Raw genomic sequence first — 13,810 nt, forward strand, 5'->3', positions numbered from 1 at the left:
TTGAGAATAAGTCATCCCTGGACATAAGTCATTTAAGGAGTAAGATTCCCAGGTTTTAAATTGACTTGGTATAACTCAGCAGTGAACACTGGCTCACTAAAAAATGCCACTGTGAACTGAACAATATAATAAAAGAATAGTGACCTGGGAGGAGAGGGGAGAGATGCCTTCTACTCTGATGCTCAAAGCCACACTCACTGTGCTTGGGTCTGGTGTAGAAACTCTGCTTCCAAAGGCACCTTGAGAAACCAGGGCCTGTCCGGAACTAATACTGTCCAGATGGGAGAAGAAGGGACTCAGTAGCTTTCTTCAAATACTGTACGGAGTTGGGAGGAATTAGATTCGTGTAACTTCGAGATACCGAACCAGGACCAAAGCATAGAACGATTCAGCCTGTAGTTACCCAACACCCACTGAGAAATGGCCATAGTTCAAGGTCATGAGCACTAAAACTTATAAATTCTTAAACGCAAATACGAGGAAAGCATGGATGGACCCTGCCCTCTGGGAGTCTACTTACGTCAGGAGAGACAGACACTAAATGTGACTGGTACTTCAATATAATTTCAACAGGATACAGATAGACATCAGAAGAGGCTGTGCTAAGCGCACAGAGGAAGGGCGCTTGAACCAGCCTGGGGGCAAAGGGAAGGTTCCAAGAAGGTGTTAGTACATGCCCAGCACATAGGGGTCACAGGATAAATGTGTGTTCAGTGAGTGAAGAAACCCACGTTTGGGGCAAGTCACTGGACAGTAAGGGAAGGAGACCAGAGGGAGGAAAGCCAACTGCTGTTAGAGTTCACCTAGTTAAAGACCGAGGGCTTCCCTGGTGGCGCAGTGGTTGAGAGTCCGCCTGCTGATGCAGGGGACATGGGTTCGTGCCCCGGTCCGGGAAGATCCCACATGCCACAGAGCGGCTGGGCCCGTCAGCCGTGGCCGCTGAGCCTGCGCGTCCGGAGCCTGTGCTCTGCAACGGGAGAGGCCACAGCAGTGAGAGGCCCGTGTACCGCAGAAAAAAAAAAAAAAAAGAAAGACTGAAAGGGCCCACAGAAAGCAAGTGATGTGAGGGTGCAAAGGGTGGGGTGGGGGAGATGTGAGACCTACTGAGATCTACTGAGTAGGTGAAAGAACAAAGCGAAGAGATTAAAGTAAGGCTGCCGGGAGACAGAACCATGACTCCGTCACACGATGCTCTTGTCGGTCTCCCCCTAACCCTCAACATTCCCCAGTGGAATTCACTCATTTCACAACTATTCATCGAGAGCATCCTGTGTTTCAGGCACCGTGCTAGACCCTGGGAACACCTCAAGGAATAAAAGAGACTCTGTCCCTGCTGTCATCTGGAACTTGGAGCAGCACAGAAGTAGAACCTGGAAGAAGCCTTCCGGGCAAAGCAATGAAGGTGATGAACAGTTGCTTACCTCTGTTCAAGAGGGGGGTCTTTTTTGTATTAAGTGTCACTGAATTGCAAGGAAAGTCTGTCCTCAGAAGGTTGTATAAGCAAAGGACAATGTAATGCCCCCTCTGGAGAGCAAGGAAAATATCGTATTCCTAAGCTTCTAAATTCCTGAAAAAGAATGGAAAGCTATTTAATCAATGCAGACAATATTTTTCAATTTTCAGTTCTCCTGTGACAGGTGACTGCAGAAGAGAGGGAGCCAGGTTAATGAGAAAGAGGAAACTAAAGCCAAGGGAAAAAGAGAAAGACATGGACAGAGCACGAGACCAAGAAGGAAAAGAAAAGAGACAGACACATACACGTGAAATCCAGGGAAAGCAGAGGAGAGGAAGACAGAAAGTGAGAGACAGTCACGTGCCAACAACCAGAACATCAAGACCCGTAAGGATCCAGAGAGCAACGTGCTCACGTGATCACGCAGAAACCCGGGTTCACAGACAGCACATTCGGCAGAAGAGGGGTCAGAAGGAGCCACAAGATAGAGGCCCCGACAGGAACATAAAAAGCGAAACGTGAGTTTGTGGCTCAAGAATATTCCTGCGTAAATGATAGTAAACACGTGCATGGTGCCCACTGTGTCCCAGACATTCTTTTTTTTGGGGGGGGGGGCTTCTATTGTTTTATTGATTTACAATGTTGTGTTAGTTTCAGGTGTACAGCAAAGTGAATCAGTTACACATATACCTGTATCCCCTCTTTTTTAGATCTCTTCCCATATAGGCCATTACAGACTATTGAGTAGAGTTCCCTGTGCTATACTGTAGGTCCTTGTTGTTTATCTATTTTATGTATAGTAGCGTGTATACGTCAATCCCAATCTCCCAATTTATCCCTTCCCCCATCCCCCCCTGGTAACCATAAAATTCTTTTCTACATCTGTGACTCTATTTCTGTCCCAGACATTCTTTGAAGCACTTTACATAGTAACTTATAAAATCCTCATCAAGGTGCCACGAGGCGAACACTATGATCATCACTACTTTTTATTCTTATTTTTCAGATGTGGAAACTGAGACACAGAGAGGCTAAGCTACTTGCCTGAGGTCACACAGCTGGTAACTGGTGACTGAGATTTGAACCTAAGTCTTAATGTCTGTGTGCCTTATTCTCTCGCTAAATGTCACCTTATTATACACAAATAAACCATAAAGGAGACACACAGAGGGAATAAAGCCACTGACACAGCCCACACAGCCACTGTCACAGACATGTAGATAAATTCCATGACCTTCATGGGAATATACAACTCAAGATGTTTTGTAAACTGTGATTAAATATTTTTAAACTGTGCTGAATTTCCACAACTATGCAAAAAAAAATGAAACAGCATCCAATTCCCTTCCTCAGGGGCAAACCCAGCTGGATACATGTTAAAGCACTGAGGGTTGGGAACTGGGGTCCATGGAGTCAAGGCCAAGGTCAAAATTTCTGCCCAGGCAACAGACTGCTTAGGGCTGGGAACCAAAACAGAACTGCTAAGACAATGGCAGGGTCTGACACTAAAGAAGACAGATATGAACAGCCAATACCAAGAGGGTAGAGTCAGGAATCAAGTTTAGTGACATGGAACAGTGTTTAGGGTAAACTGAAGATTTCATTCATTCACAGGTATATCTATTTAGCAAATCAAGCTCTGAGTACTGTTCTCAGTACCAGGGATATAACAGAGAAAAGAGTAAATGCCCACGAAGAGCTTGTAATCTAGTGGGAGAGAGATGATAGCAAACAATGACAGCATCGTGACATTAGTCCTGTGACGAGGGCAGCAGAGGGTCAGGAGCTGGGATAGGCCAAGCCAGGCCTGCCGCGTACCACTGATGCCAGGCCTGCCGCGTACCACTGATGCCAGGCCTGCCGCGTACCACTGATGCGTAAGAAAAGGAACCCGGAAGGGTGAGACTGTAGGCCAATGGAACCTCCATTTGTGACAACAGCGTGAACCTGAGACTGGCACGCTGTCAGTGTAACGTAGGGAGCCCACAGTTTGTGGTGTGAGCTTACTCACCGCCCAAGGGTTGTATAAACTACAAGAACTTTAGGGGCTGCTCTGAGTGGGACAACCCGCTCACCTGAATCCCCTAACCTGGTGTTTACATTTTGCTGATTCAGTAATAAAGCAAAGTGAAAGCAAGTCTAACTGAGTCCAAGTCCACATTCAGGCAAAACCAAGATCTGGGCCGACCCTGCGGACGGGAGCCCAGGGGAAGGTGTTCCATTTGAACCTGGGGCGTCAGGACTCAGCGCCCCTAGAAGAAGCAAAGTTTAAGCTGAGAACCAAAAGGTGAATAAAGGGAGCCAGGTAAGGCAAGAGAAAGAGAGGGAGGAAGACACTGAGAAACAGAAAACAGGGAGTGTGCAAGCTGGGAGAAGAGAGAACGTGGGACGCGCAAAATGTTGAAAGGAACTCTGTCTGGCCTGGTGGGTGGTGTACGAGGCGGGCAACGCTGCAGAACTGCACCATGACAAGTCTTAGAAGCAAGACGGGGCGAACAACTCAGCTTCCTCCTGTGGGAAAGGACGAGTCAGGGAAGGTCTAGTTACGGCAGCGTTACAATGAGATGTTAGGGTGTGTGCCCTGGCTTCAGTGGGGAGGACAGATGGGGGGGTTTGAATAAGCCGGTACCATCAGTTGGGAGGATACAGCAGTGACCCAGTATCAGAGATGGTCTCCAAAGATGCCCGCTACCTCCTCTTCCTCTCCCCACGCACGCGAGGTGTTCCTCACGTCAAGAAGTAAAACCTAAAGCTCCTTCCCTTGAATCTGGGCTGAACTTTGTGACCCGTGACCGAGACAACGCAGCACAAGTGGCATCCTGGGTCATAAAAGTCCTGGGGCTTCTGCCTGAGTCTCTTGGAACATTCACTCTCTGGACAGGGAATCCAGCCACCACGCTGTAAGACGCGTAAGTCACACGCAGAGGCTCCCTTGCAGGTGCTGTCGCTGGCCGCCCGACCTGAGCTCCTACAAAAGCCAATGTCAACTGCCGGCCGTGGGAGGGAGCCATCCTGGAGGTCCAGTCCAGCCCCCCACTGGACTACAAACCATATGAAAGCCCCTGATGAAGAGGCCCCCAGTTCAGCCCAATCAGCCAGTAGAACTGTGAGAGAATATGAAATCATTGCGTTTGTCATCAAGTTGTTTTTTTTTTGGACGTGCATGTGGGATCTTAGTTCCTTGACCAGGGATCGAACCCGTGCCCCCCTGCAGTGGAAGCGCAGAGTCTTACCCACTGGACTGCCAGGGAAGTCCCAAATCATCAGGTTTTGGGGCAGTTTATTAGGCAGCAACAGATAACCAGAACACCAGTTAATAACTAGGTAACAGTTAAGAGATAATTAGAGCAGCTCTATCAGTTAGGGCTCTCCAGAGAAACAGAACCAGGAGTCTATCAATACTGATGTCTGTCTGTCTACCTATCTAGATTTATTTTAGCGAATTGGCCCACACAGTCAGGGGAGCTGGCAGGTCTAAAATCTGCAGGGCAGGCGGGCAGGATGGCAACTCGGCAGGAGGTGATGCTGCAGTCTTGAAGCAGAATCTCTTCTCTTCTGGGAAACCGCACTTTTTGCCCTAAAGGACCTCAGTTGATTGGAGGAGGCCCACGTACATTGTCAAGGGTCATCGTCTTAACTTCAAGTCAACTGAGGGTAGATGTAAGTCACACCCTCACGGCAATGCCTAGACTCACGTGTGATTACATAACTGGGCACTACAGCCTAGTCAAGGGGACACAGAAAATTAACCAGCCCGGTAATTCAGCCCCAAGTTCTGGTGGAGGAGAGAGAGGAGATGGCTTTGCGACATGCTTAGGATGTGAAACCGTGAAAGTTTGGTGATGAACGGCAAATGGGCACTGAAGGGAACATGTCAAGGCTGATGGGGGCCACTGGGAGGGGGCGATGCCTTTCCCGACACAGGGAGCAGCTTAAACAAAAGCAAGATGGGGGGATGGCCTTTGCATCATGCGGTATTGTAGTAACCTGTCGTTGTTTTCACTCATCCCAGGTCTCATAAGGAGAGAATGAGATCACATGGCAGGCAGCAGTGGAATGAGAAGTTAGATTGTGAAGAAGGAGGGTTGCGAAGCCTTTGAAAACAGAAGAGAGACTCAGTCGTCTGGCTGGTCCAGAGGCCGTTCTGAATGAGCACAAAGCTATGACCAAATGAACTTGCCCAAGTCTCTCCCAGGGCCCCATCGCGGGACTGGCTCCTGACTTTCAAACATTGTTCCATTAACGTTAACAGCCAATTACGTAAGTGTGGAAAACACAAGTTCCAAAAATACAGAATCAGCTGTTAAGGTGAATGTTAAGATTTTGGAATATATTTTACTTTGCAGACCAAAAAAGAAAAAACAAGAAAAACTCCAGGTCAGAGTCATTATTACTCAGTGTGTGAAGAAAATGCAAATAAGCCATTCGTTTCTACTTCTATTTAGTTAGATATTTGGGAGGGGAAAAAAAAGGAGTAAGAAACTTTTTTTTCCTTTTTGCAGACACCGTCTGGCAATGTATTTAAGATCCCGGAGTAACACTCTGAACCCTACGAAGACAGAGTTTTAGCGTTACAAGGCTGAATCGATCTCACGCGTAATTGCACCAGCGTGCTGGTCTGTGAAGCATTTCCTCAGGAAACTGTTGCCCGTATATTTTGTGTTGACACTACTTTCTTTTATAAAAGGTCCCATTATTTCATGACCTTTAAACTGACCAAGTCCTAATCGTGTGCTTCAGTGACAAGCGATGCGTGTGTCTGGCAAAGGGCTCCTTCTGTGCTAGGGATGGGAGTCGCCGTCCTGCACACATGGAGGGACAGGTAGGAGGCCGGTTCTGACCATCATCATTTCTGAGCCTGACTCACGTGGACAAATGGGCCACAAGGGCTCCCAGCAGCCACCACAGTGGCTCACCTCTCAGGCACTCTTCCAGGTCAGCCCCTATGGCTCACTGAGGAATTCACCATCTTCTGCTTTTTTTGGCTACAGCCCCAAGCTCAGCTTCTGTGTCTGCCTGGCCTCCGGGACCTGGGCACTTATTTTCTTGCTTTTGGCCTCTGGTTTCCCTCCACATCCTGACGTTTCATCTCTGCCCTCAGGCTTTGCCCAATAGATAAGGCATCCTACCCTGAACTTGCCAGGGTAGGATTAGGGTTAGCGTTACGGTTAGGGTTTTGTCCCCATTGAGGGGCTAAGTAATCTGGGGAAAGAACGGGATGCAGAACTCTGTGCACTGCCTAGAATTAGGCTGGTTAATTTTCAGGCAACTCAAGAGTCATTCCTTGTTGGACCTCTGAAGCGTGTTGCCAAACACGATTTGACCGGCCGTCTTGAAAGGGAGGGACAAGCCACAGACAGTTCCTATAAAGGTAAGTCCTTTTCTACTGCAGACGGTGCACAGGAAGACTGCAACCTACTATTTTTAGTAAAATATTCATTGTAAGCTAGGAAAATGATATTAAACTGACAATAATAATAATAGTGATCAAGTATTGAGACTTTAACATATAACGGACTCTGTACTGAACATTCTATGTATTGAAAATTCATAAAAACTCATGAAAGAAGGTATTACTCATCTTTATCAAACTGATAAAGAGACGGGCCGGGAGAAGTGACTTAACCTAATAAGAACGATAATGAGGCTACAAATAACCGACTGCCCAGGTGCCTCTTGTCCAAGGTAAAATGGTCCCTAGTGGGAACTCAGCATTCACAGGGAGATCAAATATAACATAAAATCAATGACTATGGAAAACAAACAAAAGGTCAATCAAATAAGACACATGAAGCCAATGGGAAGCTCAGTCCCAGAAACCTGAGTATACTTTCCAACTCCTGGTTCTTATACTGAGCCCTGACTCATTTTAGAACCATCTAGAAAGATTCGTGGTTCTTCCTGATGAAAGTGTTTTCCCATCAATATTTTGCACTCTATAGAATACGTGGATCACAGGTAACCAGGGCTGTAAATTAATCCCACACACAAAATTCCAATCCATACTTGTGATCAGTGTTCTGAAGGAGAATCTCATCACAGGACAGCAGCAATGACTTCATCAGGGTGTTCAGGGAAGGCCTTCCTGAACAAGAGATGGTGGATGTGGGATCTGAAAGGTTGGTGCACATGAACAGGGGCATGGGGGGCAGAAGGGACAGAGCTGTCAAGCCTCCGGGGCTGAAGCAAGTATCGGACATTTGATGAGACAGAAGACGAACGCAATGGAGCAAAAAGAGCCAGGCGGGGTGTGTGGTGCAAGGTGAGGCCGGAAAAGTAGGTAGTGGCCAGGAAATATAGGGCCTTAAGGGAGTTTAAGTCTCAGTTTTGAATGCATCCCCCCCCCCCGGCCCCGCAAAACAACAACACTCAGCGGATTCCAAACAGGTTGGGGCAGGGGTAGGCTTGGCAGAAGTGAGTTGTGACCCCCTGTCATCACCCAATTTCCATTAAAAAAAAACCATCCAAAGAAGACGTGGTACATATATACAATGGAATACTACTCGGCCATAAAAAAGAACGAAATCATGCCATTTGCAGCCACATGGATGGACCAAGAAGAGACTATCATACTAAGTGAAGTAAGTCAGACAGAGAAAGACAAATACCATATGATATCACTCACATGTGGAATCTAATTTTTAAAAAATGATACAAATGAACTTATTTATAAAACAGACCCACAGATTTCAAAAACAAACATACGGTTACCAAAGGGGAAAGGTGGTGGGGAGGGATAAATTAGGAGCTTGGGACTAACATACACACACCACCATATATAAGATATATAACCAACAAGGACCTACTGTAGAGCACAGGGAACTCTACTCAATATTCTGTAATAACCTATGTGGGTAAAGAATCTGAAAAAGAAAGAATATATGTATAACTGAATCATTTTGCTGTACATCCAAACCTAACACAACATTGTAAATCAACCACACTCCAATAAAACTTTGTGAAAAAGCCATCCAGCTATTGTATGGAGAACGGAGGAGAAGGGTACCAGCATGATGGACGATGACCCTTGTGAAGGTCACTGCAGTAATCGAAAGGAGAAATAGCGAAGAAGCAGAGTCCCCCCGACCATAGTCAGCCATGGAGTGTCTCCCATGCACCAGCAAAGATTCCCATATTCTAGAGAGACATTTCTAAAATACAAACAGGACTCGAGGATGGACTGATATGGGGATGAGGGGGAAGGAACCAAAAGAACAAATGGAGCAACACAGAAACCCAGGGTGAGAATCTTTCAAGGAGCGAGGAATGGTTTCTCATTTCCAGATCCTGGTAAGAGGTGAGAGCTCAAACAAAACGGGAAGGGAAAATGCCTTTTGGATTTAGCATGTGGGGTCACTGCTGACATAGGTGAAATGTTGTCGTTAAGGATGTGGGTGGAAGACAGAGTGAGTACAGACAACTCTTTCCAGGGTTCGGTTATGCAGTGGAGAAGGGGCTTTGGGTAAGAAGTGAAATGAAAACTCAAATCAAGATGGCAGGTCAAAATACCGTGATTTTAGAATCAACTGGCTCACAATGAATATACGTTTCACACTAAAAACATAGATTGGTTTTGCTGTTGTTGTTTTTTTTTTTCCTTTTTTTATTTCTTGGCTGCATGCGGCATGTGGGATCTTAGTTCCCCGACCAGGGATCCAACCCACGCCCCCTGCACTGGAAGCGTGGAGTCAACCACTGGACCGCCAGGGAAGTCCAAAAAACAGACTGCTTTTAAAGAATACAATGATCTAAGAATTCCAGGGCTTCGCAGGGATTCAAAAGGCACGAAAACATTCTGTTTCAGCCCCAACAGACCAGAAGAACTAAGGGCTTCAAACAGACACTACCTCTTTTAGCAATATGCCTATACCTAAATTAAAACAGAACCACCTGTGAGATTGAACTAGCCTCCCAGACCACTGGGAGAAATTCCAGCAACCCAGCGTGGATCTGTTATTAGTTTGTGGGATTATCCGGTTGGCATCACACTGAAAGATAGGATGGGAGAATTGACAGTCCTCCCTGATTCAGGTTAATTCATGGTACTAATCACACAGAGTGTTACTTTCCAATTCTTGGCTCTCTCACAAAAGTAGGACGGCAGAATGGCCTAGACATTTGGAATTAGAAAGTCAGACATTGGTGACTGTCCTTAACGAATCCAGTTAGATACAGAATGGGAGGCATGGCATTCAAAAAATCCACCCATTCATCATTCACATCGTCACATGAATTAGTACGTCCCATGGCAGGGGTGGTCTGGTACAGAGAAAGTGGAGTTTTGAGGAAGGATGAGGGATAAAACATTTGGGAACGTGGAAACCTGACATCCCATTGTGTCTCCGGACCCTGAGGCATCGCAATGAGAAGCAAGAGAGAAATGAGGAAGGAACTGGGATAATTTACAGAAGATCAAAAAGGCGGGCTGGAAGGAAGCCCAGGCACCCGACCCAGAGCTGGGTGTTCAATACGTTTTGAAATATACAATAAACGGACAGTTTCACACACGTCACAATTTTAGCTTTACCTCAACCCACTCAAGGTTCTGCTTCATAACCCGGCAGCCATAGGAAGATCCAAGAGGGTGTGTGATTCCCTGTTCAATGTGGGATTCACACAGGTTTCAGGTTAAGGAAGAGAACGAATAAAGACCAAATTCCATCCGCATCTCAGATGACTGAGTTTTCCCCTTATATGTGTACACTGATATTTTGATGTTTATGAAAGATCAGCTCATCTATTTGAGTAGAATATAAGTAAAACAAGGTAACTAGAATATGAAAGACTATGACTGTCAAAGCAAAGGACAGGAACTCCACTGAAATGTTAACTCAGAAGTGAAGGAGATAATGTTGAAACACTGGAAAAAGACCTCTACGTACACAGGGACACTGCACCAGTGTTTAAACAATGTAATGTACCAATGAAGATACCCCAAGCAACGTAACAGGGAGCAGAGGGCTTGAAAGGCAGGGCGGTCTAGAAGAAGACTTCTCCGACCTAGGAGCATAAAGCAATATGGTTAATACCGAGTACAACTTGGGAGATACGTTTTTGAAATAAAATTCAGAAGATCAGTGAATCCCATGTGGTTTGATGCATTTTTATGGCGACGTTTATATTCTGTAGACTAAGACAGGAACTAGTCCCTAAATGTACAGAGACAGTTTCTATTATTAAATACAGCAGGTGTAATGACATGGTGTGGTTTTGTTGCTTTTCTATATGCACAGGCAGGCTGTATGGCATGACAAATAAAAAATGATATGACAGAATATTAACACTGAAAAATGGTCTCGAGGCAGAGGAAACGAGGGAAAGAAGCTTTTTCAATCTGACAGCTGACCCAAAACACCTATCACAAAGTGCAAACATCTTGTTAAATTTTTTAAAAAATATGTATTGCTTTGAGCTGTCATCAGAGTCACCCTGCATGAATCGTAAGCAGCAGACAATTTAAAGGGTACGAGGAGGTTCAGAAAAATGAACATGGTTTTGTATAATCAAAAGAAGCCCCTGATAGAGATGACTTTTGCTTTTCTCCAAGAAATCTATGCTACAAGACAAAATGTCTGGGACTTAATAATGTTAAGTGTTGACTGAATGAAAAAAAAAAAAAGGGAGTAAGCTCACCACATGCTATCTGAAATCAAACCATAGCTATTGCTTCTGGAGACATATTTTAGAAAATAGTTGAAAACTTTGTTGGTCAAACTAAGTGTAGTTGCTCAGTTTTACGAGTTCTTGAAAAATATTGATTAAGTTATCCATCTATTTATTTGCAGAATTTATAGCCTTTCACATAGCTAAATCATCAAACATGTAAGGGTCACATAGTAAAAAAATTAACGTATGTGATATGTAGTCTGTGAGTTTCTTTTGTTTAACACTGTATTTTGTCCAAGGAGCTCAAATAAAAATGAAAGCAACACATTGGCTGTTATTTTAGAAATATCAAAGAATCTACTAAGAGAGCAATGGAATCTTTTATATCCAACACAAAGAAAGACAAAGTTACTTTCAAGAAATTTTAATCGAACAAAACCTGAGGGGATAATTTGAGATTTATTAAAATTGCTACCATGTAATAGTTATCTGTAACAAAGTAATCAGGTACAAAATACCTGTTTTACAAGTAATTTGAAACGCATCTCATTTGCATGAGCCTTAAAATAAACATGTGCCTTTATACAATAGCACCATTTTCTGCCGCTATGTTTTCAGTAAATACCGATAATGTTCAGTCATTTTTGTATTCAAACTCACGTCCGTGAAACACAGGGATGTCTCAAGAAATCAAATGGTATTAGAGGTTCCAAAAGAAACCCCAAACAAAATAATTGTGCGACTATTTCTGGAAAAAAAAAAAGTGAAAGTAAAATAAAAATTAAGCTCTGTTGCTTGTATACCTGTTAGCTTTCTATAGTCGATTACACAAATGAACACAGTTCTTTTAAGTTAGAAAACAATTCATGAAAGCTAATGCAGTAATAACCATGCAAGTTACCGAGGGAATCCAAGACTGATTATTGAAGCTCAAAGATCTTCTGCCGATGCAGGGGACACGGGTTCGTGCCCCGGTCCGGGAAGATCCCACATGCCGCGGAGCGGCTGGGCCCGTGAGCCATGGCCGCTGAGCCTGCGCGTCTGGAGCCTGTGCTCCACAACGGGAGAGGCCACAGCAGTGAGAGGCCCGCGTACCGCAAAAAAAAAAAGATCTTCTGCTGGGATAAAACCTGCTTACCAAAAGTTTCCAGAGCTTCACAAAAGAGTTTTCAAGGGTGAAGTAGAGGAAGACAAGGAAGAGGAGTCAGGAGCTTTTCATAAACGTTTAATTTAAATTTAAGTATTTCGATGTTATTGTAATAGGGAAAAGCACATCTGATTCCATACTGGATCTGTTTCTTTTACTTCAACCTTTGTATTCCATTGCTCTATTGCTTTTGCTAGAGCATCACTAAAGGGATGTAAAAGTATGGCCCATCTCTAGGAACCCTGCCTCGCATGCCTGTGGCTTAAGCTAAAATACCTTTGTTTCATTCACAGGAAACATCCTGACCAGGCCCACCTGTGAGTGGCTGCAGGAAAAAAGGGATTAACGCATCCCCTCCCGAGTCTGGAAGGAACCAGAAAATATCTGCAGCAATAACAGGAACTATCATCCAAACCCGGGCAAGATGGTTCTTTGGGACACCAGTCCAGCATCCTCTCAGCCTGCTGGCTTTCCAAATAAAGGCGATCGTTCTCGCTGCAACAACTCATCTCTCACTTTACTGGCCTGTTGCATGGCGAGAAGTACAAGCTTGGACTAGGTAACATTATTCTCAAACATCCAAGTGTCCTGCTCAAGCAAATGATTACCTATCCGTCTCTAAACGTGACAGGGAGACAGTGTGGAAACCAATACAGACCTTCCTCCACTTACCATGAGATTACACCAGTAAACCCAACAGAAGCGTAAAATACCCTAAGTCGAAAATGCACTTAATACACCTGAACTACCGAACATCACAGCTTAGCCTCCCTACCTCACACGTGCTCAGAACACTTAGATCAGCCTACAGCTGGGAAAATCATCTACCACAAAGCCTCATTTATAATAAAGTGTTGAATATCTCCTGTAATGTATTGAATACTGTACTGAAGATGAAGAGCAGAATGGTTGTCAGCGCGTGGGTTATTCACACTCGTGACCACCAGGCTGCCTGGGAGCTGCCCAGCATCACGAAATAATATCAGGTATGTATTGCTATCCTGGTGCATGGCTGTTAGCATACTGATGCCATCCAGGCCTGTTCGGGTCCTCCTGTCCTTCCAATGACCTTACCTAGGACTGCACTGGGGGTAAATCTCTTCTTTGTTGTCAAGGGCTCTGTAGTTCATAGATGTTGTTTAATCATCATTAGGTCCAGGTGGTTTCTGTGCTGTGTTAGTCTCCAAACAGTGATAAAGACCTTCGTCCGCGGACATATTCCTGGCACCCGTGAGGCTAGCTCCCCATCGTAAATCTTGACTTAGGAATGCACTTGCTGTCTGCAAACACATACCCCCATGCCCTAGGTTAACTATAAAATTGTCCCAACTGCCCCCCGGAGATGCAGAGTACAGCTGCATATGCTCTGGATCAACGTCTGCCTGATCCTACCCTGTATGTAAGTTACCATATAAGAAACGGATCCACCGATTATACGGCGCTGCCTGCCTCCTTCTTCAATCTCAAGATACCTTCTCAGTTCGGTGGACACTTTCTGTTCCCTCTGTCCTCAGACACTACAGAAAAGATCAAAATTCAAAATGTGAAGTACAGTCTCGAATGAATGCATATTGTTTCTTCACCATTATAAAATTAAAACATTG

General features: G+C 44.9%; 1 protein-coding gene across 8 annotated transcripts in view; it reads right to left on the bottom strand.

The window, feature by feature from the left end:
- The window catches only part of ST8SIA6 (ST8 alpha-N-acetyl-neuraminide alpha-2,8-sialyltransferase 6), a 231,900-nt gene that overhangs the window by 16,197 nt on the left and 201,893 nt on the right, over positions 1-13,810 (bottom strand). For 5 of the 8 annotated variants that reach the window (XM_079913339.1, XM_079913335.1, XM_079913340.1 and 2 more), the window contains one exon: positions 13,281-13,723. The exons of 2 other annotated variants lie outside the window; for them this stretch is intronic. In XM_079913339.1, the coding sequence (XP_079769465.1) occupies positions 13,281-13,336 (56 nt within the window). In that variant the 5' untranslated portion in view covers positions 13,337-13,723. The remainder of the gene's footprint in view (positions 1-13,280; positions 13,724-13,810) is intronic. One more of the 8 variants, XM_079913337.1, reaches the window with a different exon arrangement.

This window comes from Stenella coeruleoalba, assembly GCF_951394435.1.
Source record: "Stenella coeruleoalba genome assembly, chromosome: 2".
Taxonomy (NCBI): Eukaryota; Metazoa; Chordata; class Mammalia; order Artiodactyla; family Delphinidae; genus Stenella; species Stenella coeruleoalba.